Raw genomic sequence first — 24,748 nt, 5'->3', positions numbered from 1 at the left:
TCCTGGCTCTGCCACCAAACTATGGGACTTGCTGCAAGGGACTTACGTTCTCTCAGCCACTCCGTAAATATTTACTGAATGGGACTTCCCTGGTGGCTCAATGGATAAGAATCTGTCTGCCAATGCAGGGGACACTGGTTCGACCCCTGGTCCGGGAAGATTCCACATGTGGTGGAGTAACAGAGCTCGCGTGCCACAACTACTGAAGCCCACATACCTAGAGTCTGTGCTCCACAACGGGAGAAGCCACTGCAAGGAGAAAACCACACACTGCAACCAAATCTACCTCCCAAAGGAGACCCGGCACAGCCAAAAATAAATAATAAATAAATTTTAAAAAATTAATGAACAAATGAAATAATTAATTAGTGACCAAAATGGTATCTCAAGTGGTTAAAATTTTAAAGATACTTTACTAGATGAAAGAAACTTCTATTCTACTAAAGCTAAAAAGCAAAAAAAATCAAACAAAAAAAGGGAGGAAAAAAATCTAAATTTTAAGGGTTTGTCATACATTTTGATTGAATTTTAACTGTCTGTTTGGTAGGTGGCTGGTATACTATCTAACGTGGGTATAGGTCAGATCTGAGTGAAGGCAGAGAAAATAAGCAACTAATATTTCACAACCTGGATGAAGACAACATTAAATTGACATTTAATGTAGCTCAAATACTGTTTAGTAAGTCAACAATTATGGATTAATTCATACAACTAAAATAAGCAGTTCAGAAGATGGAATTGAATTTAAATATTTTGCAAGGGTACTTACTACTTATTTTGATAATATGAAGCCTAATGTTAATATCAGCCACACTATAAAGAAGGTAAGATGCCCTGGAACCAGGGAATGGTTACTCACTCCAGTATTTTTTTTTTCCACTCCAGTATTCTTGCCTGGAGAATTCCATGGACAGAGGAGCCTGGTGGGCTACAGTCCATGGGGTTGCAAAAACTGAGAAACTAATACATAAAAAAGGTATAGTGGACCAGAATATAGATTATATACAGGCTTATTTACCTTTCCAAAGAATTTATGGGGGTAAAAAAACCCCACATCAAAGACCACACCTATTTTTTGCAAGATGGTGGGTCTTCTAGTCAGCAGTCTCTAACCAGGGTACTCAAAGACCTTCTGAGGGATGCAGACATTTTTAAGTGAATGAATTGCCAGACCCTGAATTTCCATTTGTATTTTTCCTAAAAGTGGTCTGCCTAAGTACGATACCACCGCCCCTCTACGAACTCCCATCTCGCTGACAGAAGAGAAGGGTGGACTTCACACCCATCCTGAATCTTAGAAGACATAGAAGCGGCCACATCATTGAACAAAGGGCCAGCCAAACATCGGTGTCCATGAGTCTCCCTGACTCGCATTGTGGTGTGCTCAAGGAGGAGGTAGGGGCTCGTTATGAATACTTATACAAGAGTCTGATCAGGGTGGAGGATGGCATCAGAAATAGGGTGATACGGGGCCACACGGGGCTGTTTAGATCCAATTATATACCAAAAAATATTTTAAAAAATACACGTGATAGGATGAAATGAGAGTGGTGTGACTCTCCTTTAAGGACTTTAACACCCTGACTATTCCCAAAGACTCTATCACTGAGCTCGAGTTCTTGGAGAGCAAAGCAAACACTTAATTACAAATAAGTGAATAAATAAAGCCCAGCACTGGCTTTTGTGCCCCTCCCTTCTTTCCTCCTTTCCATCTGGCTTGGGTGACTGCTGAAGGACAGTGTCAATAACTCAGGTGGAGAACAAAGAAGGAGAGTAGGTTATTAGGAGAAAGGACCAGTTTTCAAAAATAAATATAGAGCAGACAGCTTAAAAGCATCTCACCAAAATGATACTGAAAAATACGTATTAATGCGATTTTCATTATCTTATCTTATTGGAGCATTTTGGGTTAAACAAGTTGCCTTTAAGTAAAACAGAAACAGGTTTAATTAATAGTTATTTGAGGAGTTTTAATAAAGTCTTTTTTGGTGTACTTCCCAGAAACTGAAAAAAATTAAAGGTCTCAAGGGTTGAATAACAATTTGTTTTGTAAGTCAGGTAATTTCCAATTCTTTATTTTCAATACAATTGAAGAAGGAAATAATTGAGTTGTCATTTTTGGCACAGACCTGAGAAGGAATTGAAAGAATTAAGTGACATTATAATAACAAAACTCCTGCCATCCCATGTACTTATTCACCGTATCTCAGCACTTTTATCTCTAAAAATGAAAGACAGGGAAAAACGATGATACTAAACTCTTTCTTACTCTAGCAAAAAGTATTATTTGTCCATTTACTCACAAACTAGCTTCTTATATGCCCTCCCCTCCCATATTTGATAATTATTTCTACGAAAAATGATTTAACAGCACTAACAATTTATCAACATATACTTGCTTGGGTCAACTGTGAATAAAAAACAATAACTTAGTTTAGGAGAAATTTCTTTTAATACTCATAAAACCTGGAAAAATATCTTCAAACTTCTGCATATGTACATATGCATACATCTATATGTTAAAGAGATGTATGATGAGGTGATCAATAAAAGACTTTCAAGCAACTAAGTCTATTACATCAGAATAAAATACTGTGGAGAGAAAGGGGTTTGGGGGAAAACAAAAAAGGGGCTCAGGGGAAAAAAGAACATAAAAATTATAGATGTTACAGGACAGCTTGTTCATGAACATTTCTAATGGGTTAAATTACTAAAGAATCAGACTCCATACACTTAAAGGGATGATTTTTAAATGTTAGTCTTGACAATACCCTTTTCATTTTCATAATTTCTGGGAAGTATAACAAAAGGCTTTAGTAAGACTTATGAAATGACTACTATACGATTCCAGTTCCTCTTTTACTTAGAGGCAACTTACTTAACCTGAATACTCAAGAGAGATGAGAAAACAGAAATACTATTACATCCTTTGCAGCTATTTTGACAAGAAATTTCTTTGTCACCTTAAAGTGTATGAGGGGGGTATGTCTTAGTTTTACATTATTTGGGGGGTATGTGAACAGAAACATTTGAAGGCCACGGCACTGGGGAATGGTTTAGCCTGGACCACCCGACCTCATGACTTTGAAAAGTTTTCAGCAATTGGAGCTGTATTTTCTGGTCATCTCATGGGATATCTTTGGCCCTAAATGGCAACCAGTGCCAATGGAATGCAGATCTAGGATGCTGAGGTCTTCCTCCTTTTCTGAGCCTTGTCTGGGATGATGTGACCCAAGGTTGTCTGTGGGATGTTGCAGGGAGCCAGCATGCCCCTGGTCACCAGCAATTCCCTTCCTGAGCACTGCTGGGGAGCACTCCCTAACCTCAGACTTTATCCCCCTTGCTGTCTCTCCAACGTGGGGCTTGGTTTAGGAGCTAGCAAGAAGGCTGATGCTTCTGACCACAGACCACCCTTGCCTCTTGCCAGGGAGCCCCACTCACTGCTTCGCCATGACCAACGTTCAGGAGGGGAGGTCAGGGGCTCCTCCACTTCCCTGCAGCCGTAATTTTAAGCAGAAAGAACAGCAGGGCTGTGAGCAGTGCTGGTACTGCTTGGATTCTAATCCCAGCTCGACCATTTATTCACCACCATCACAAAGGCAGGCTACTAAACCTCACAATGCCTCAGTTTACCGACCTGTTAAGTGATGGTAACAACAGAACCAGCTACTGGGGTTGTGAGGATTACATGCAATACTGAGCTGGCATACGAAGGCTTAATAAAGGAAGCTGCTATTATTAAATGTAAAGCTCAGGATTTAAGAAGTGAAAAAAGGAAAAGTAAACGGTAGGAATCAGCAGAGTGCTACCCTAAAATCTCCTATCCCATGGTCCCCAGTTTGGCTTTTCAGCCAAGCCTGGTCCCAATTGGCAGAAGCAGTAGCCCAAGCTTTTTCCCAAAGGAGCCCGGCTGCAGTTTACCTCTGATGGGGAGCCTGGCTCCCCCACACCTGGGCTTACCCTAGAGACAGAGGAGTGCAGAGGGGGACCCCAGTGTTGTCATACATAGCAGGCAGGATTCTGCACAAATCTCCCACGCACAGCACAGACTTCCTCCCCTGAAGGCCCCCTTTCGCATGGGTGAGCGGAGATGACAGAGGCATGACAGGCTGAAGTGACCCAGGGTTCCTCTTTAACTCAGCGAGAAAGGAAACTTACCTGAAGATGGATGAGACAAAAGAGGACCGGTCTGGCTTTGCATCAACTGTATCATTGTTTTCGGGAACCTCAGGCCCCTCCTCCACAATATGGCCTTGATCATCTGCCATCTGGAAGGAAAAAAACCAACCAGAAAATTGGTACCCAGTGGCATCACTGGCCTCATGATGTTTTAAATAACACTCATTCAGTGACATAGTTTTTAATTAAGCCTAGAGATGATCAGTACTGCCTATCTGGGCTCCAGGGATGCTGTACCAATAATTCATTCAAATGCTTGAGTACCAGCTCTACTTCAGGCTTCCCTCCCGAGTCTGGATGCACAGCTGCAAAGAAAGCAAAGTCCTCGTCCTCTGGGAGCTTCTAATCCAGCATTCATGCTTTTGTTAAATGTTCACTGTGTAGGAGAAACTGTGGAAGGTTCATCAAGTCTGTAATAACAAGAAACTCCTCCTGAATTCCTGACAGGTTATAAGATGTTCATCCTTTGCCTGGCATCCCTCAAGCCCAGTTCAAAAAACAGGGACTTCTCTGGAGGCTCCTTGGTTAGGAATCCGCCTGCCAATGCAGGGGACACGGGTTTGATCCCTGGTCCAGGAAGATACCACATGCTGCAGAGCAACTAAGCCTGTGTACCACAACTATTGAGCTGTGTTCTAAAGCCTGGGAGCCACAATTACAGAGCCTAGGTGCCAAAAATACAGAAGCTCATGTGCACCAGAGCCTGTGCGCTGCAACAAAAGAAGCCACCGCAATCAGAAGCCTGCTGGCCACAATTAGAGAAAACCTGTGCGCAGCAATGAAGACCCAGTACAGCCAAAAAATAAATAAAATAAAAACAGCAGCAACCTGGAGTATAAAGCTCTTTGTTTCAGATGATTTTTCTAATTTTGTAAGGCTGAAGCTGAAGTTACTGATTTGTGACCTTTACGTCCTTCCTACACACAGGTGTTCAGTGCTAAAAATCTCACTCTATGTACTCGCCACCTGTTTTTGTAAATAAAGTTTTACTGGAACACAGTCACACCCATTCATTTACATATTGTCTGTGGCTACTTTCCCACCACAACCATAGTTGAATGATTGTGACAGACATCATGTGGCCTGAAGTGCCTAAAATATTTTATCACCTGGCCCTTTAAAAACAGGTTTGCTAACCCCTGATCTAGGATAATTACTAGCCAACAGGATCCCCTGGGACTTCCTAGGTGGTTCAAGAGATAAATAATCCACCTGCCAAAGCAGGAGACAAGGGGCTTGATCCCTGGATTGGGAAGATTCCCTGGAGGAGGAAATGGAAACCCACTCCAGTATCCTTGCCTGGGAAATCCCAGGGACAGAGGAGCCTGGTGAGCTACAGTCCATGGACTGCCATAGAGTCTGACACAACTAAGCAACAAAACAATAGGATCTCCTACTCACCTACTACTTCCCTTACTTTAAGAAGCAAAATTAATGATAATAAAAATAATTTATTATTTGCCGAGCTAATCACGTTGTAAGTATTATCTTATTTAATACTCTCCCAAATGATGTTGGGATCTCCCAGGTGATGCCAGTGGTAAAGAACCTGCCTACCAGTGCAGGAGACATAAGAGATGGGGGTTGGATCCCTGGGTTGAGAAGATCCCCTGGAGGAGGGCATGGCAACCCACCCCAGTATTCCGGCCTGGAAAATCCCATGGACAGAGGAGCCTCGTGGGGCTACAGTCCACAGGGTCATAAAGTGTCAGATACGACTGAAGCAACTTAGCACACGTGCATACAAACACTATTAGATCAGCCCTAAGATCACTGCCTTTGACAGATGAGGAACATGAGGTTAGAAAAAGGTAGTAACTGGCCCCAGGCTAAGTAACTAGTTAACCAAACTCAGAACTGAAGCCAGCAACACCACTCAGAGCCCAGCCCTCACCAACATACCATTCAGCCTCCCAGGCTCTGAGCATCCCTGGGCCCACCATGCTCGTTTCAGGCTCCATCAGGGCTTATGGTTCTTTCAGTCTGGAAGTCATCACCCAGACCTTTGCTGGACAAGCCATCTTTGGCCAGATGGCTAGATCTCCATCTTCAGAATTCAGTTCACTGGTACCTCTGCTGGGAGGTCCTCCCTGATTATACCTACCTCCCCAGCTCCTTCCCTTCCCCCAGTCTCTTTACAGTCCTTGTATTTGTCTTGATTATCAGCACTCTTATTGCTTGACATTATCAAGCATGACAATGAAGTTCATCATGACAGGGGTGCCTGGCACTCATGAAGTATTTGCTAAACAAATATTAATTGAATGGGAAGCTGGAAGAAACAAACACCCCAAACGAAGAGAATTAGCTAAAAGTGACACAGCTGGTCAGAAGCAGAGCCTGTACTAGAGTCCTTTCTCCTAAACCAAGCCCTGTGTCCTTTCCTGTAAAGGGCGTGGCCTTTTGCAACAAAGAGAGACTTCCCCAGACTCTGTTCGTGCTGGTTTCTATCTCAGCAATCTCAGGGTCACAGGTGGCAGCTGCAGGTCTGTACTCCTATCAGATGTACTCCCCCAGGGGTTTTCACCCGGTTGGAAAATAAGGCATCTATCTGACTGTGCCCCAGAGCACAAGCAATGACTTTTAGAGCGGGCAGAAGGAATCTAGATGGGGGGAGGCGTCCAAGATGGCAAAGTGCTGACCTTGTAGCCCTGAGTGGTGTTATCCTGTCACCTTGCAGCTTATTTAGGGGTCAGCTGGGCAATGAGAAGGGACAGGGAGAGTAAGTTCCATGACCAGATCTCTACAAAGACAGTGAGAAGTCTGATGGCCATCTTGTTCCTCAACCACAATCAACACCCCACCATGGACACCAAACTGTTTCCGAATGGGAGGCAGTAAGATTTTTCAGATTAGGACCCAAACCGTTTCTTGAAAATAGAGATGACCCATATCCAGAGGAAATGAATGTTAAGTATAGACATGTAGAAAACACGCAATCATTTTTATTTCATCTCCTTCACACAGACTCAGTTACTTGTGGATCATTATTAGTAAAGCATGGAGATATTTTCAAAATTAACCAGTTAATGTTATACAAAATCCACCAGAAAAAGACACATAACTTTGACATGTGGTGTTGAAGCCTTAAGTCTTTTGTCCTAGAGATTGTCAAACAGAGTGAAGAAAGAATCGTATATTAATGCTAAGGCTAATCTTAAAGACTGAACCTAGGATGTACAATGATAAAACAATGTGACTGTTACATAGATCATCATATCTATATATCAATATACAGATACAAGTTCCTGGAACTTCAATGCACCAGGTGTGTACTAGGAGTCTGGGAGACACCTGACCTGGCCCTGTTTTTGCTGAGAGAAAGGCACATAGCATGAACATTGACAACCATGATCAGGGCCACTTGTGGTCAGAGCAGGGACCTGACCAAGCCCCAAAGGAATTAGGAAGAGTTCTCTTGACCTGGTATTCCCAGTGGTTCAGAAGGTGAAGAGTTGGCCTGCAGTGCAGGAGACCCGGGTTCGTCCCCTGGGTCGGGAAGATCCCCTGGAGAAGGAAATGGCAACCCACTGCAGTATTCTCGCCTGAAGATTCCCAAGGACAGAAGAGCCTGGAGGACTATAGCCCATCGGGTCGCAAAGAGTTGGACACAACTGAGCGAATAACACTTTCATACTTTCACTCTTGACCTGAGGTCTGAAAAGGGGAAGCAGAGAGGGTGGAAGTGAGGGAGGCAGCGAAATGCATACCCATCAAACACCCGAAACGCTCCATCGACAGAGGGGAGCAACTTAAACCCCTCATCCCTTCCTGACACTTGAAAGGGGCTTTGGACTTAAGTGACAGGCTGATTTCCACAGCTCAGAGGTAGGAAGATCTCCAAAGCTTTCTTTGCAAACTCTAAGCCAGGAGGGTCTTCTGTTTGAAACCTATAGCATTTTTCTGGGCTGAAGCTGAACACTTGTCTAGGGGGGCACTGAGAGACCCTTCTAACAACGTTTAGAACGTGTGTGTCTAAAATAAGGCAGTAAAATGGAGCTTCATTCTTGTATCTGTGAGGCTAAACATTCAGTGACTGTCTTATTCCTCTGAGGCTTGCCTTAATTTCTGGTTGAAGTAAAGTTCACCCAGAATGAGAGTGGTGACTGAGTGGGGTGCCTGTTCTTGGTCCCATCATTTCAGTTAAGCCAAGGCTTGGTGTTGACCTTTTATTTATGCTTCTCTTTGAAGCCCAAGATAATCCAGGCCTATCTCGGTCAGCTATGCCTGGAGAGAGCATGTCTGGTGTCATTTTCTTGTATTCATTCCTGCTGTAATGCTAAGGCTGCAAAGACCAGTCAGTCATTTGGGGGAATATATCGCTTACTCAATTGTCAAACATATCTATCTTCTTTTTAATAAGTTAATATTTAATACACATACAGCATTAGCAATGCCAGGCACTCTCTTTAAGTACTCAGTTATTATTATTACTCTTACTATTATCCACTGGGACTCTTATTTGTAGTTTGAGAAGTTATCTTAATCATCATTTTTTTTTTTTGTCTCAGTCATAGAAAAGTGCCAGGTATACAATAGGCACTCAATAAATATTTCTTTATTAATGTCACAACTGAAATGTACTTAAACATTTTGAATCCTTCAGGGCCCTGACTAAATTGTTGGCATGGGACAGACAACGGAATCAAAGGGATTCGGGAAGGTGGCTGAGAGCCTAGTCACGGCGAACTGCAGGCCAGGCGTGTAAATCAGCACCTCCACCTATATCGGCCATGGGACCTTGAACAAAGTCCCGGAGGAGGGCATGGCAACCCACTCCAGTAATTCTTGCCTAGAGAATCCCATGGAATCCCCAGAAAAGCCTGGCAGGCTATGGTCCATAGGATTGCAAAGAGTCAGACACGACTGAAGTGACAGCACACATGCACGCACTTGAACAAAGGACTCAATGTCTCCAAGCCTCAGTTTTCTCAACTGTAAAATGGGAAAACAGCAAAGCCTAAGTCACACACGGCTGTGAGGATGAATGGAACAATGCATGTAAGATGCTAAATGTTCTAATCTCGCGTGTCTAAATGTTTGATAAAGACTCCCTATTATCACCACTGTCTGGAGAACTCAAGACTAAGACAACACTCTACTGTCACCTCCCACTGGTGTTTAAAAAGAATAGAGACATGTATATGCATGGCTGAGTCTGTTCACCTAAGACTATCACAACATTGTTAATTGGCTACACCCCAATACAAAATGTTTTTGGTGTAAAAAAAATTTTTTTTAATTAAAAAAGAATGCCATAAAGCATAAAAAAAAATCACATTAATATTTTAAACAGCTTTTGTGAAGATTGAAAAACAGTTACCCTAGTGATTATTTCTACACATGTTTAAGTGACTCATACATATGTGGTAGGAAATCATTTCCCAGCTATTATCTGAATTTCATTGCAGCTGTTTCCCCTGAAAAGTGACATAATACAACTTGTGCCTCACCCTTGCCCCAGTGAAGACAATTTTTCTAAAAGGCTCAAAAAGAAGGCCCCCAGAGTACCTCCACCGCTCACCTCCAGCACCTGAGGGGGGCGGGGGGTTCTGCTGGGCCCTGAAGTACTCCACTGTCCCGTGATGCTCACAGCACTGCCAAGAAGCTGGAGCCTATTACAGAAGAAACTTTGGTTTTTTCAGAGAGGTTCAATACCCTGCCCAAAGCCACACAGCTAACAGGAGGCAGAAGTGAACTATGAGACCAGGCAGTGGCTGGTGACCTGGATGGCCATCAGGTTATAAGACCCTAAAGGAGTAATTAGCCTGTAAGTAAACAAAAGTTAGGGCCACGTCCTTGGCCAGCCCGGGAGTTCACGGGAAAAGGCCCGGGGATTACTCAGAACCACTCGCAAACGATTTTACTGCCCCATAAAAGGCAAGCTTGCATACAGAGGAGAAGGGTTGCAGACGGAGAGTCCTGCCTTTCTCCACTTCCTCAAGGAATCAAGAGGCCCGCAGGATGTCAGCGGCTTACGCTTACCTGTAGTGTGCTAAGCCCAGACAGAGGCACTGCTGTGCACTGCATTCCCCTCATTGACCCTCCCGGCCCACCACCAGACCCATTTCACAGACAGGCAGAGAGAGGGTCAAGGCCCCACAGGTGACAGGCGGGACGCTGGGACTGGAACCCTGGGCTGTCAGACACGGGAAGCCCCTGTGTTAGCCAGACGAGAGAACAAGCCCCTCCCGCCCTCCCAGGTACCCCCCTTCTCCCCTTCCAGGTACCCCTCTCCCGCCCTCCCAAGTCCACCCCTCATTTTCCGAATCTCGAATAGCACCGAGTGTCCCGAGCCCGGGGGCTAGACGGGAAGGGAGGGCCAAGTGAGCAAAGTAAGTGATACTGGGGGTGGGGAGAGCCTTCTTGCTCAAGTTTTACTGCTTTGCCCGAAGGAACCCGGCCCCCGACGACCGCGCTCGGGACAACACCGGAGCGGGCAGCCGGGCGGGAAGGGAGGAAAGCGGGAGAAGGAAGGGCGGCGGCCCACGGGAGAGACGCCCTGCGGAGACGGGGGCCGAAGTTACCGTTCCCACGGCGACCGGACGGCCGGAGATGGCGTACGTCTCCGTCGCTCAGCTGCGAGGGTCTGCGGCCGCTAGAACCAAATCGAAACTAAAAGCTCCAGCGTAACCGGGGGAGGAGTCGCCCGGGGCTAGACCCGGACCGGGCGGGGCTGCGGGCACCGCCTCCGACTCGGAACCCGGCGCTCCGTACCGTCGGCCGCGCGCAGGACCCCCGAGTCTCCGCGCGCCCTGTCGGGGAGAGCGCGCCCAGCCCCGCTGGCCGAGCGTCGCGGCCGCAGTCCCCGGCGGGCGCCTGGGGCAAAGCTGGTGGCGCGCACCGGAGAGCGTGCTGGGCAAAGTTTGCACAGCTCTAAAGGGATCCCGCCGCCGCGCGCGCCGTTCCCCCGAGAAAATTTTGCAGAATCGACCGCGCTCCCAGTGACCCGAAGAGCGCGCTCCGCAAGTCCGCCGCACGCAGTGTCCCCAGCCGGGCTGAACTGAGAGCGCGCCCGGCAGACTTCCCAGGGGCGGCGGATCATGGGGCGCTCGTCAGAGTCCCCGCTCCTGCCCTTTGGCTGCTGCCCTCTGTCTAGAGCTCGACTTCGGCCTTCGCATCAGCTCCGGGACCCAGTTCCCAAAGCCCGAAGGCTGCTGCCCGGCCAGATCCTGACCCCACCGGGTGCGGGTCGGGGCCCCTGGGGGACGGGGCGCCCGCACCTGCACGAGTTTACCGAGGGCGGGCGGTGGGAGCTGCCGTGGTCTCCAGCTCCCAGAACTTGGTTACACTCCGCGGCTTCTGCAGGGCGCGTTCCCACAGCCTAACACCTCCTGCAGGCTTGGATGTGGCTCCAGAATCATTCATGGACTGTCTATTCAGCGCCACCACGTGTCAGCCACTGGGTGCGTGCGTGCCTGCTGAGTCGCACGGTTGTGTCCGACTCTTTGCGACCCCATGAACTATATATAACCTGCCAGGCTCCTCCTCTGGTATTCTGCAGGCGAAGATCCTGGTTCGGGTTCCCATTTGCTCCTCTAGGTGGGGATCTTCCCGACCCAGGGATCTAACCCTCGTGTCTTTTGTCTTCTGCATTGGTAGCCATGTTCTTTACCACTAATGCCAACTGGGAAGCCCAGCCACCGGGTGTGTGGCCGTAAGTTAGTCTAATACGGGAGCGACATTGTAGTTGCCCCAATACCACTTCACCCCTCACCCACGCGTGCACCCACATTTGTCTTTCTTCAACCTGGAGACTCCAGCGGAGGCCTCCAGGGCCTTGCTCTCCAGGACTTCTCACGCGACCGGCTAATGAACACAGGCGCGCTGAGGAGTAAATAGCTTAGGAGAAATTACAGTTTTCTTCACACCAGAGACATTTGCTATGAAACTGTCAACGCCTTGAGAGAAAGGAGCGAATCTTCAGGATGTGACGTCAGGCAAGAACGGGCCTCTCCTCTTTGCTCTCCTCTGGGCCTGAGACTTCAATATGCTCCATAAAATCTCACCAGGTGAGGACACTTTCTTGGTCTAAGAAACACTGGCCCCAGGCAAGTGTAAGTGAATAATTGTAATTTAATAACTTCTGCCAGAATCCCGAATTCATGAATATTTTAAACAGGCCATTATACTATTTACACTATGGCTATGCTACAGTGTATTCACTATATGCACACGTCCCCCAATTCATATGTTGAAACTTAATCCCCAAAGTGATGGCGTTAGGAGGTGGGGCCTTTGGGAGGCGCTAAAATCTGAAAAGTGGAGCCCTGGGGTTAGTGCCCTTGTAAAGCTGGCCAGACAGAGCTTCCTGGCCTTTGCCACCAAGTGAGGACACAGAAATTGCAGTCTGTAACCCAAAGAAGGCTTTGACTAGAACCCAACCATCCTGGCATTCTGTTCTTGGCCTTCTAGCTTCCAGTTCCGAGAGGAATAAATTTCTGTTGTTCGTAAGCTATTCAGCCTGTGGTATTTTGTTACAGCAACTGAAACAGACTAAGACAGGGTGTCCTATTCTTTCTTTAATACCCATATTTCTGAAATGTCAGGGGCAACTAAGTCATTGTAGACCCAAAGATAAAATACTTTTTGAAGGAATTCAATTGTGAATCACTTGAGAAATGAAAAATCCTTTAGTAAGGCAAATAAATTACTCTAATTTGTCTTATTTATACAATTAAGTTTTTGCAAGTTATTCCTGAAATACAATGAAACAGTGATAGATGTGGAGGAGCCTTCACAACTAATCCCTCTGCTCATGTTATAGATAAAGAATCTGAGGTTCAGAGAGGTTGCCCACATCATAAGCTTGCTAGTGACAGAACCAGGATCAGGATGCTTATAAAAAATAATAAATTTTCCATCTGCAAGAGTTATGTGATAATTATATCATGCATTTATTAAAACGTGTTGCACACAGGAATTCACTGCTGACTCAGAGAGAAAGATGATTTGAAGCAAAACTTTGCTTTTTCAGTTCTCTAGTGTGGACTAATGTGGCACCTCTGAAAGGATTGCTCCAAGGCTGGATTATCACAGCACCAACAAATAAAACTACAGATATGGAAAGGGAAGAAACAGTTTTAAATTTTTCCCTCTCTGGTGAGACAGCAAAAGAGACACAGATGTAAAGAACAGTCTTTTGGACTCTGTGGGAGAAGGCGAGGGTGGGATGATTTGAGAGAATAGCATTGAAACATGTATATTATCATATGTGAAACAGATCGCCAGTCCAGGTTCGAAGCATGAGACCGGGTGCTCGGGGCTGATGCCCTGGGATGACCCTGAGGGATGGGATGGGGAGGGTGGTGGGAGGGGGGTTCAGGATAGGGAACACCTGTATACCCGTGGCTGATTGATATCAATATATGGCAAAAACCCCTACAATATTATAAAGTAATTAGCCTCCAATTAAAATAAATAAATTAATTAGTAAATAAACATTCAAAGAACTAAAGAAAAAAAAAATTTCCCTCTCTGATACTGACCTGTTAGATCCAAATGCTATTTTCTTCTAACTGTATTTCCTGTGTTTCTCCAGCTTTGGCCCATGTCACTGTTTTCTGCTTCCTTTCCAAACTCACACAATTAGAGCTAAGTCTTTCTCTTCACCCCAGAAAAATCCCCAACTCCATTATTCAGAAGTCTTTACAAGAGCTGACCTCATGGGTGCTCCTGGGTTGATCCCTCTGGACTTTGCCTCTGGCCCTCTGCTCTAGTCACCAGGATGCGGCTGCTAATCCTGCTGAGCTCAACAATCCCACCCTCATCCTGCTGGGTACCACACCTCCATGGGGTGCAATCAGTGATTGCTTCTTTTGCTATTCACAGGACAGCTCAGGCCAGGCTATGACTTTGTACAGGACTCCACTGAAGGATAATCCCTTGAGTAACAGAAATGCCCGTCTTAGGACTCACAGGCCCAAGCCCAGACTCTGGCTGAGGCACCAGCAGGCTTCTGCAAAGGGGGAGAGGGGTGGGTCAGGATTCAGGCTGAATTCCCTGACAAGAAGAATTGATGCTATTATCCACTGCCTCTAAGCTCTCCGTTCTGTGAAAATGGAACTGGGTCTTTTAAGTAGTTTTCCTTTGCCTGTGGTCCTATGTTCAGCTTTGCCAGTTGGGGACAGTAGAGAAAGATTGTTGTTGTTATTCAGTCGTCAAGTTGTGTCTGACTGTTTGCAAGCCCATGGACTGCAGAACACCAGGCTTCCCTGTCCCTCACCTCTCCCAGAGTTTGCCCAAGTTCATGTCTGTTGAGTCGGTAATGCCATCCAACCAATGAAGCCATCCCTTCATGGATCACTGCCTTGTTGTGGTGAAGGGACTTGCGTAACTCAGTGAAGATATGGGTTGTGATGTGCAGGGCCACCCAGGACAGACGGGTCATAGTGGAAAGTTCTGACAAAACGTGATCCACTGGAGGAGGGAATGCAAACTACCCCAGTATACTTGCCGTGAGAACCCCATGGACTGTATAAAAAGGCAAAAAGAGAGAGACTGCAGGAGGTAAAGTTTTGTTCCCTGGTTCTGGTGTGTCTGGCATACTTTTGAGGAATCGGGCTCCTACAGAAGGGGTGCACACTTTCTAGGTTCCTATCACACACCTGGCTTCCCCAGCGCCCAGCAGTACCCAGCAATTAGCAACTTCCCTGGCACCCCCTTCAGGTGTCCTTCCATTGAGATACTTCCCCACGAACAGCTGTCTCTGGCACTAGAGGGTAGATTTCCAGAAAGTTCTAGAGGACAGATCACTAGCACGTTCCACTGGCACAGTCCGCTAATAACTTCCCTGCATCTAGTAAGCCTTTAACATGCTCTCTTCAATAAAGTTTGGATCACAGCCCTGGGGTGGGAAGAAGGTGCAGGGGGCTCTTCTTAGGCCGTCTAGGGGTAATGGCAAGCTGTTGTTTAAAGTTGCTCAGTCGTGTCTGATTCTTTGTGACCCCATGGATTGCAGTATGACAGGCTTCCCTGTCCTTCACCATCTCAAACTCATGAGCTTGAGCCAAATTCATGTTTGCTCAAACTCATGTCCATTGAGTCGGTGATGCCATCCAACCATCTTGTCCTCGGTTGTCCCCTTCTCCTCCTGCCTTCAATTTTTCCCAGCATCAGGGTCTTTTCTAATGAATTGGCTCTTCGCATCAGGTAGCCAAAGTATTGGAGCTTCAGCTTCAACCTCAGTCCTTCCAATGAATATTCAGGATTGATTTCCTTTAGGATTGACTGATTTGACCTCCTTGCAGTCCAAGGGACTTAATGGCAAGTTAAGTTGTGTTATATTGTTGGGCTTCCCTCATGGCTCAGAGGGTAAAGAATCTGCTTGCAGTTCAGACCCAGGTTCAATCCCTGGGTCAGGAAGATCCCCTGGAAAAGGGCATTACAACCCACTCCAGTATTCTTGCCTAGAGAATTTCATGGACAGAGGAGCCTGACGGGCTATATGGAATGAATTGTTTCTTTTGCCTCCAAATTCATACATTGAAATCAACTCTGCCTCTGTCTAACCCCATGTGATCACCCCCAGGCGCCTGAAAACACCAAGGGATGAGGGTAAGAGTGGGGTGGGAGTTCTGATCTGGGAAAGCCTGACTGCTAGAGGCAAGCCCTTGCTTCTTGAATTCTCTACCCCAAGTGTTGGTCACATGTTGCACAGTGCAGAGAAGAGGAAGGAGGGGATAGAATTGACACCAGCAGCCAGAAAAGAAGACCATGGGAGTTCATGGTGTATCTCATGCAAATGCTTTCCTTGCCCCTTCTCACAGTTAGTTTCCTTGAGTGACTGACCTTGCAGTACCCTGTTTGCATCCCCTCGGCTCATCAATAGCTCCATGTGTGGCACCAGGACCCCCTTAAGTCCCTGCAGCATCATCCCCCTGCTTCTCTGCCTCTGGGCTTTCTCTGAAGCTGTAGAAGTCTGTTCAGCTTATGCACACAGGTGTACTCTAGAGGTGGAGGGAGTTAATGCCCCTGAGATGCAGCCACTGGGAGATGAGAGTTGGGTGGATAAGTATCCCAGCCTCTGTCCTTCAGTGGGATGGTTTGGGGAAATATTCTATACAATGCCTCAGAGGATCCCTAACAAGATTGAACCTCAGTTGCCCACAGTGGTAATTAGCTCAGGATGCACCCTTTATTGACTTTTCTTTCTCTGCTCACTCACCTCAGACCCTCATTCTTACCTTGTGAGATCATCTCCCAAATATACCACCTGCAGCCAAGTCCTTACCTCAAGCTCTGCTTTTGGGAGAAGCTAAACTAAGGTAGGCATGCACACACCCCCACCATGGGAGGAAAAAGCCTGGTCTAACCAGAGTGGCAACGACAGACTGGAGGCTTGATAGCTTTCTTTTTACTTCGCTTTGGTCATCTCTTCATAATCTCAAAACCATTTTACATCCATGGCCCTGTAGGGCATTGGAAATGGTTCAGAGCTAGAGGAATTACCTCATATTCTCGATGACAGAACCAGGGTTCAAAAAGATCTTGACTGGCTGAAGCAATGGGGCTGCCATCAATAGGATGCAATTTAAAAGAAACAAGTGCTATGGTAAAGTTGAAAAAAAAATCGATTGTTCATGTACTGAACATGATAGTCACTAATGTGAAGTGAAATGTGGGGTTTTTCATTGATCGCAATCTCCCTGTGAGTCAAGACTTGGAAAAAAAAAAAAAGAAGCAATATGGGACACTGTTGACAGAAGCATCTAGATCAGAGGTTAACAAGCCTCTGCTTCAGCTCACTCTGGCTCACCACCACCAAGCCCAAGTCCTGGACTTTCTGCTGATTGGCCAACATATCACACACCTCTCAGGAGCCTTTTTCCATCCACTTAGCCTCACCTATCTTAAGACTTATGCCAGTCCAACCTTGACAGTGGCAGCTAGCTCTACATCAGTTTAGCCAACAGTGTCTTTGATCTGCTGTTGCCCTTGCTTTTTTCCCTGTTGCTATTGAAGCATAGGATGCTGTGGGATTGCCTGGGCATATGCACAGCATGGACGTATAAGGGAGTTAACACTCAGTGGGGCCAGACATTAGTCAGTGGTGGGCAGGGCCAGCAGGTACTTCCTTCCTCCAGTAGACGTTCCTGAGTAGCAGTGGTTTATGTGGCCTCTTGGAAGGTAGAGACCAAGAAATCCAATGTCCAAAGCTTCTGTGGGAAAGGATGTTGACTCTCTCCCTCCACTTCCTGCCCCCTAGATCACATTTCTGAATAAAGTTCTCGCATGGAAGCCTTTGCCCCAAGTTCTATTTTGTGGGGAATCTAGACTAACACGTGTTGTCTGAACCGATCCCAGGGGCCAGAGGAGCAGGCTTGTTCATTGGCTAAGATGTGGAGGGTCTGATGTAATCACCGTCAGAAGTGTAAGGGGCTCTGCCTGATGTGAGAGGGTTAGGATGCACCCAAGGAAGACCATACATAAGGTCTGCAAAGCAGATGAGGGCTGTGTGTCTCTGGCCCCAGCAATGCATGTTCATTTTAGGTCTTTAAACTGTCCCACTTCCAGTTCTGCGGGGTTGCTTCTTCTCACAGTTTCTGATACATAATAAGTGCCTTTCAAAAGCAGAAGTGATGGTACAAGTCAGATTTAGCATCTTGCGTTTGGTTCATCCTTGTTTTCACAACTTACAGCAGTGATGCAGTCACAGCCTTAGAGAAGCGTTAGGTCATTTTTCTTTAAAGGAAATTTGGCTGTGATTCTGCATCCCTCTGGATTGGGGCAGAGTTCTTTCTCAGTGATTATTGAGACTTCCAGCCCATGTCCAGGTATTGCTGGAGAAATCCCACACAGAGCAAAATATGTGGGGAAACTGTAGGTCTTTTTGTAAAAGGCATTTATTTGGCTGTGCCGGGTCTTAGTTGTGGCACACGAAATCTTTGTTGCAGTATCTTTAGTCGCGGCATGTGGACACTTAGTTGTAGGATGTGGGATCTAGTTCCCCGACCAGAGATGGAACCCAGACATTGGGAGCACAGTCTTAGCCACTGGACCACCAGGGAAGTCCCTAACCTGTAGGCCTTAGTTCTTTGCCTTTACTGTTCCCATTTGTTCAGGCTGTGTTGTATCACATTTCAGCCTGAGTCTTCCTGAATCTGGGGCCCCTATTCAGAGTCTCCTCTGGTGCTGAGAGGGCAGCTCCGCGCCCCCTCTTTCTCTGTGGGGAACCTCACAGCATCCTCTCCTTAGCGTCATGGCGACGCTGTTCTTCATCTGTTCTGTGGCCTCCTCCTCCCCGTGGTTCTCCTGTCACAACACAGAAGTACTACTGAGTTCTCTGTCTTACCTGAGGTCTCCCCAGCAGAGTTTCCTCAGAGCCTTTTCTTGAGGTGGAAAGTCACTAATTGGTAGTCTGCCGACTAAGTCCCGCCCATGACTCTGTTTTATTGTTTTATTCCCAGTGTTTTGCAAAAGAGGGAATTGCAGGTGCAGATGCGGGTATCTCGCTTTTCTGGAAAAGTCAGAATATTTGTCCCTGCTGGCTACTGATTCCCTCATCACAAGTTGGCTGGGGTGGCGAGGTGGTTCAGATGGGGCATGTGACCTATGGCTTCACCTCGGTCCTTGCAGGCATTTTGGTATCCGTGTTAATTTCTTTGATTTGATAAATATTTGTTGAGCACGTTTTCTGTATCAGACCTTGTTCTCGGCATTGGGGATACAGAAAGGACAACATGGACCAAGGACCCTATTTTGATGAAACACATATCTTGATGGAGGAGACATAATTTTTAAAAGCAGATATACTAATATTTAAGGTGTCAGGTGGTGGTAACTGCTGTGAAGAACATAAAACAGGAAGAGGGTTGTAGAAGACAGTGAGCCGAGGGGTGGGGACAAGTGTGTTGCCATTTTTTGTAAGCTGTTCCTAGAAGGTCTGTTTTCAGTGACATTTAGGCAATGAGGGGCTTCACAAGGCCAAGAAGAGAAAGTTTGTCTTCACACTGCTCCTTTCAAGCCTGGGAGGCAAGGGACTAAGGAAGACCTGGAAGGCAAGGAATTTTTGGAACCAAAATCACTGCAGATGGTGATTGCAGCCATGAAATTAAAAGACGCTTGCTCCTTGGAAGGAAAGTTATGACCAACCTAGATAGCATATTAAAAAGCAGAGACATTACTTTGGACTGTGAGAGTTGGACTGTGCAGAAAGCTGAGTGCTGAAAAATTGATGCTTTTGGACTGTGGTGTTGGAGAAGACTCTTGAGAGGCCCTTGGACTACAAGGAGATCCAACCAGTTCATCCTAAAGGAGATCAGTCCTGGGTGTTCATTGGAAGGACTGATGCTGAAGCTGAAACTCCAATACTTTGGCCACCTCATGCAAAGAGTTGACTCATTGGAAAAGACCCTGATGGCTGGGAGGGATTGGGGACAGGAGGAGAAGGGGATGACAGAGGATAAGATGGTTGGATGGCATCACCGACTCGATGGGCATGAGTTTGAGTAAACTCCAGGAGTTGGTGATGGACAGGGAGGCCTGGCATGCTGCAATTCATGGGGTCGCAGAGTCGGACACAACTGAGCGACTGAACTGAACTGAACTGAAGATAACAGAGGTCAACACTCAAAGAGTTCTCATCTGTCCTTATTTTTGCATCCTTGCAGAAGCTAAACATGAACTGATATCTTAATAAATTTTCCATCCTACTCTTATAAACATTTTCATTTATTTAAAAAAATTTCATTGAAGTACAGTTGGTTTACAGTATTGTGTTAATCTCTGCTATAGAGCAAAGTGACTCAGTTATACATACATATATTCTTTTTCGTATTCTTTTCTATTATGGTTTGTCACTGGATATTGAATATAGTTTCCTGTGCCATACTGTAGGATCCTGTTGTTTATCTGTAACAGTTTGCCTCTGCTAATCCCAAACTCCCAAGCCTTCCCACCCCCATGCAGCTCTCTCTTGGCAACCACAAGTCTGTTCTCTATGTCTGTGAGTCTTTTTTGTTTCAGATACATTCATTTGTATCATGTTTTAGATTCCATATATAAGTGATATCATATAGTATTTGTCTTTCTCTGACTTACTTTCAATCATCTCTAGGTCCATGCATGTTGCTACAAAGAGCCTTATTTCATTCTTTTTATGGTTGGGTGATATGAAACATTTTTAAGAGATAAGGCTAAATTTCAAATATAGTATTTACCCTCCATGGAGTGAATAAATCCATTTTCATTTTCTTTGGAGGGGTGAGTTGGACTTTCTGCTTTAGTCACAGGCCTCACAGAGCGAGCTTTTCTCATTTAGTCGTTGTATGAGGGTGTGGGGTATGCCTTTGACTTCTTTTCTTGGGTTATGATCACAGCTAGTGTTAAACTACTGCATGCTGCCTGATCATACACAAGGATTTGGTCATCCACATAAACATGATGCTGTTGTGAGTTCACTTTTCTATTTAGAGAAACATGTCAGCTAGAAATACCTCCACCTTATTACCCAGACGCATGCGTGCCGAGCAAGTCTCCAAAATAGCCCTTTGAGTAAGTGGCAGCTTTAAAAACCATCCAGCCGCCGACTTCAAACCAGAAGGTCAGCAGAGGAGAGTGGAGGTTGGATTCTGAACGGTCAAGGTGCCCACAGGAGTTTAGTAGGAGTCAGGATTTTGGAGACTTGAACAGCCAAACAGCGGCTTCTCCTTGGATTTCTTGCCTGTTCTTGGTCTTTTCTCTTCAGACTTCACGATGAATGTGCAGGCTTGCTCTAGGTGTGGGTACGGAGTGTACCCTGCTGAGAAGATCAACTGTCTAGACCAGGTCAGTAGACATTTCTTGGCCTTTGCAGATTGTCACAAACTTGGGAAATATATCTTTTACATATGGACATGTGGGTTTTTTTGAGCCACCAAGATATGATGTTTTCCCCACTTTTCTTCAGTTCTACCCATTTCTAGCTACATCTCCTGTATTGTCTCAAAAAAAAAAAATTGTGAGTTTTATCACCATTTTATCCCTAAAGCTCATTTTTTTTTTTTTTGCCCAGAAATATATAAGATTCCTGAGAACTAAAGAAAAGGTAATTTTGCTCAATCTTTTCTGTTTGGTTTCTAGATATGGCACAAAGCTTGTTTTCACTGTGAAGTTTGCAAGATGATGCTATCAGTAAATAACTTTGTGAGTCACCAGAAAAAGCCATACTGTCACGCGTAAGTGTTTGATGTCCCTCCCCACCACCTCTTGAATTATATTTGTTGTTTTTTTTTTTTTAAATAAGTAACCAACCAGAGGTTCAAATCGCACACTCCAGGGTTATATCCAAGAACCCAAGAAATGTCTTCTCAAAAATTTTTACGTACATACAGTCATTAAAGAGATCTGACACAGGATTTTATGCAATGGACAGAAAGTTGAAAATTTCAAATTTCTTACAAGTGAAAGACAAAATCTATCCTCTATAACCCCATGTCAAATTATTAAAGATTGTGCAGAACAGTGTAATTGCTGTGGATATACAGAAAGCTTTAAAATGTTTTCTTTTAAATAATTTCAGGTAAATAATTTCCAGTTAAATTTGGTGTTTATGTTAAATAGGTTGAATTTATTTGATTTGCTTTTCTTTCTTTATGCCGCATTGCCTGGAAACTCTTGAATTTAATTATTACGTCTTACATTTTTTTGATGTAAAAAGTGACTCTTCCTTTAAGAATAGTCACTCAGTCATCTTGGATAAAGTACATTTCTAATTCTGATTTATATCTACTTTTCGTAGCCATAACCCCAAGAACAACACTTTTACAAGTGTCTATTACACTCCATTAAATCTAAATGTGAGGAAACCTCCAGAGGCCATTTGTGGGGTAAGTTACTTAATTTTGAATTTCAAAATAGTGTGTAAATAAATTTTCTTAGCTCAGGCACTTCTTAGGTTTTTAAGTGATTTTGTAAATATGGAGAAAATGGGCAGGTTCACATCTAGGCAGAAAATGGGCAGGTTTATACCTAGGCATGTTTGAGTAACAAATATTGCTGTTTGTCCTGCCACAACATAGAGGCCCATACAGGATAATCCAGCTTGAATACCTGAGGATCTTGTATCCATTTTAATCTCCTTGTGCCTGTCAGCTCTGTACACATTGATACAGCAGGCCATGCATACACCAGGTGCTTAATACATAAAACAAAGTTCACATAGTTGGGAAATATTACAAAGCCCTTTCTTTCCCCATTATATTTGGGTACAAACATGGAAACCTCTAGTTCCACACTATTAAATCTCTCTGCATTGGGTAGTGTTTAAGATCTCTTTCCCCATGGGTAGGGGTAGGTCAGAGATACTCTGATCTGTAACTGATGTTTCGGTAGGCCAGGAGGCCATATTGATTAACCAACCTGTTTTGAAAAACTAACAGTAGAGTTTTGTCAGAAAACTATTGATTGAACGCTTGCATTTATTAAAATGATGAATCATTTCACTTGCCTCCCCCGGGCCTCATAGCAAGTTGTTTTATGGGGTGGAACTAGCAGCTTTCTAAAATTAGAGACTGACACAGGAGGTGGAAGGCTGTCTAGTAATCTGCCTTCCTCATGTTACCTCGCCCTATCCTGACTCTCCTGCCTGCCCAGGCCACGTCCTCCTCAAGAAGATGGTTTAGGTTGAGTTTATCCTTCCCATGGCTTTCTATACATAACTGCCAACTAGCTTATTTCACTAAGTGCTTTGCTCCAATTGTGAGTTTATTATTTTTTTTTAACAAGCTTAGGTTAACATTTACTGTGTAATTACTTAACTAATTTAACACATTACAATCCAATAGAATAAATACTACTATTATCCCATTCTACTGGTGAGGAAACTGAGGCTTGGAGAGTTGTTCATGTATCTATCATTGACTTCTAACAATTGAGAAGCCTGAAGAATTCATGAGCCATTGATTACTGAGAAGGCTGATTCTTTTTGCGTTCAAAAATCCTTTTTGTCTTTGCTTGTTTGTGTGGGTTTTGTTGTTGTTTGTTTTTGTCTCTTAACATCTCACACAAAATTGACAGTACTGAATTTAACTCTCAGTTCGACAGAGTGCCAGACACTTTGCAACGCCCTTTATCTGTATAATCTCACTCATTCTTCACAAAAACCCTCTGCAGTATTATATTACAGTTGGAGAGGCTGAGGCTCACAGAAGTTAGGTAACTTACCCAGTTTTACCGGGCCTGTTGAATGGGTACAAATCCAGACCTCTGTCACTCTAGGACCCATATTCTAAGCTGCTCAGTCAGCCTATTCCCATGTACTTAGGGTGTGGCAAACTATCCAGAAGGAAAAAAAAGCACTTGTTTATGTTTACAAACATCCAGATATTTCAGCAGCTCTGGGGCCAGAGTTTGCCCAGAGATTGAATACAAGGAGGTGTACTTATATATCAGAATATTGTTTGTATTTGTCACAAAAAGATCCATAATATCTCTATCTTCCACCCTCAGTGAGGTATCAACTGGCATGTCCCCCTTACAAAATCTTACAACAGATCAGGCAATACTTACCTTCCTTTGAAGTGGTGGTGAAATCAGTTTTTTGTAACTTGTATGACAGGCCGGACCTGGAGCGAGATTATCGCTCATTCTATTTCCAGCCACAGGCAATGACGTGAGCTTCCCAGGAAGCCTGTGTGTGTGTGTTAGTTCAGATCTGTGTGAATATGTGTGTATGTGTGTGAATATGTGTGTTTGCATATGGGGAGTGTATGTATGTGTGTATGTAGGTGTAAATATGTGTGCATGTGTATACATGTGTGTATACATGGTGTATATACATGTGCGAATATATATGAATGTGTATATACATGCCTGTGTGCACATTTGTGTATGTGTATGGTATGTGTATATATGTATATGTGTGTTATCTCTGTGTGTATATGGTGGATGTGTGTTTACATGCATGTGTATACACTTACATATGTGTGTGCATGCATATGCGTGCATGCGTGTACACACACGTGTGTGTCTGTGTATGTATGCATATATGTGTATATGTGTGCATGTGTGTGTGTGCGTGTGTACAGAACAACTGACTGCTGAGACCCATTTCTCCTCCTTTCCCACCAGGGGAAAAATTAAGTGGACACTCATGTCCCTTCTAGACCCCAGATCTTACAACCCCTCTGGGGAATGTTGTGGATTGCATTCTTACTCCCTTTTCTTCTCTGGGAGACTTTGCCAATTGAATAAAAAACAGATTCATAGTGCATGTGCTAAAATTAAAAAAGGAAAGAAAGGGATTCTTCAGTTACGGCGATGAAGGTGAAATGGCATTTGAAGCTGTCAACATTTTTCTGTTTTTTTTAAATGTCACTCTTCGAAAAATAAATGCATAAATAAATATTTACTAAGACAGAATTTCCTGTTTGGTAGGTGTGAATGGAACTTTTAGCAGAATAGAACATCTAGATTCTCTCCTATTCAGAGAATGAACTTTAGCCCTTAATGCTTCCTTACTCCACAAATAACATTTATGGCTTTTTTCCTCTTCCTATTTCCTCCGAATAGTCATGAGCCCTGTGAGAGGTCTCTACGGAGGCAGGCACCCCCCTTGCTGCCTATACTGTGGGAGAAGGGCAGAAAATAC

At 44.8% G+C, this 24,748-nt stretch overlaps 2 protein-coding genes across 14 annotated transcripts in view; one reads left to right on the top strand and one right to left on the bottom strand.

Moving 5' to 3' along the window:
- Nucleotides 1-11,597, bottom strand: part of CASP7 (caspase 7) — a 40,928-nt gene extending 29,331 nt beyond the window's left edge. For 2 of the 6 annotated variants that reach the window (XM_061162709.1, XM_061162712.1), the window contains exons 1-2: nucleotides 10,707-10,864; nucleotides 4,159-4,268 (exon numbers count right to left, since the gene is read on the bottom strand). In XM_061162709.1, the coding sequence (XP_061018692.1) occupies nucleotides 4,159-4,268 (110 nt within the window). In that variant the 5' untranslated portion in view covers nucleotides 10,707-10,864. Of the gene's footprint in view, nucleotides 1-4,158; nucleotides 4,269-10,706; nucleotides 10,865-11,402 lie in introns of those variants that run through there. The other 4 variants (XM_061162711.1, XM_061162714.1, XM_061162710.1 and 1 more) reach the window with 4 other exon arrangements.
- Nucleotides 11,598-11,770: 173 nt separating this feature from the next.
- Nucleotides 11,771-24,748, top strand: part of NRAP (nebulin related anchoring protein) — an 83,682-nt gene continuing 70,704 nt past the window's right edge. For 7 of the 8 annotated variants that reach the window (XM_061162703.1, XM_061162700.1, XM_061162701.1 and 4 more), the window contains exons 1-4: nucleotides 11,771-12,191; nucleotides 20,867-20,946; nucleotides 21,241-21,335; nucleotides 21,899-21,986. In XM_061162703.1, the coding sequence (XP_061018686.1) occupies nucleotides 12,170-12,191; nucleotides 20,867-20,946; nucleotides 21,241-21,335; nucleotides 21,899-21,986 (285 nt within the window). In that variant the 5' untranslated portion in view covers nucleotides 11,771-12,169. The remainder of the gene's footprint in view (nucleotides 12,192-20,866; nucleotides 20,947-21,240; nucleotides 21,336-21,898; nucleotides 21,987-24,748) is intronic. The other variant, XM_061162704.1, reaches the window with a different exon arrangement.

Source organism: Dama dama, chromosome 15 (assembly GCF_033118175.1).
Source record: "Dama dama isolate Ldn47 chromosome 15, ASM3311817v1, whole genome shotgun sequence".
NCBI lineage: Eukaryota > Metazoa > Chordata > Mammalia > Artiodactyla > Cervidae > Dama > Dama dama.
This window is presented reverse-complemented; position numbering and strand designations above follow the sequence as displayed.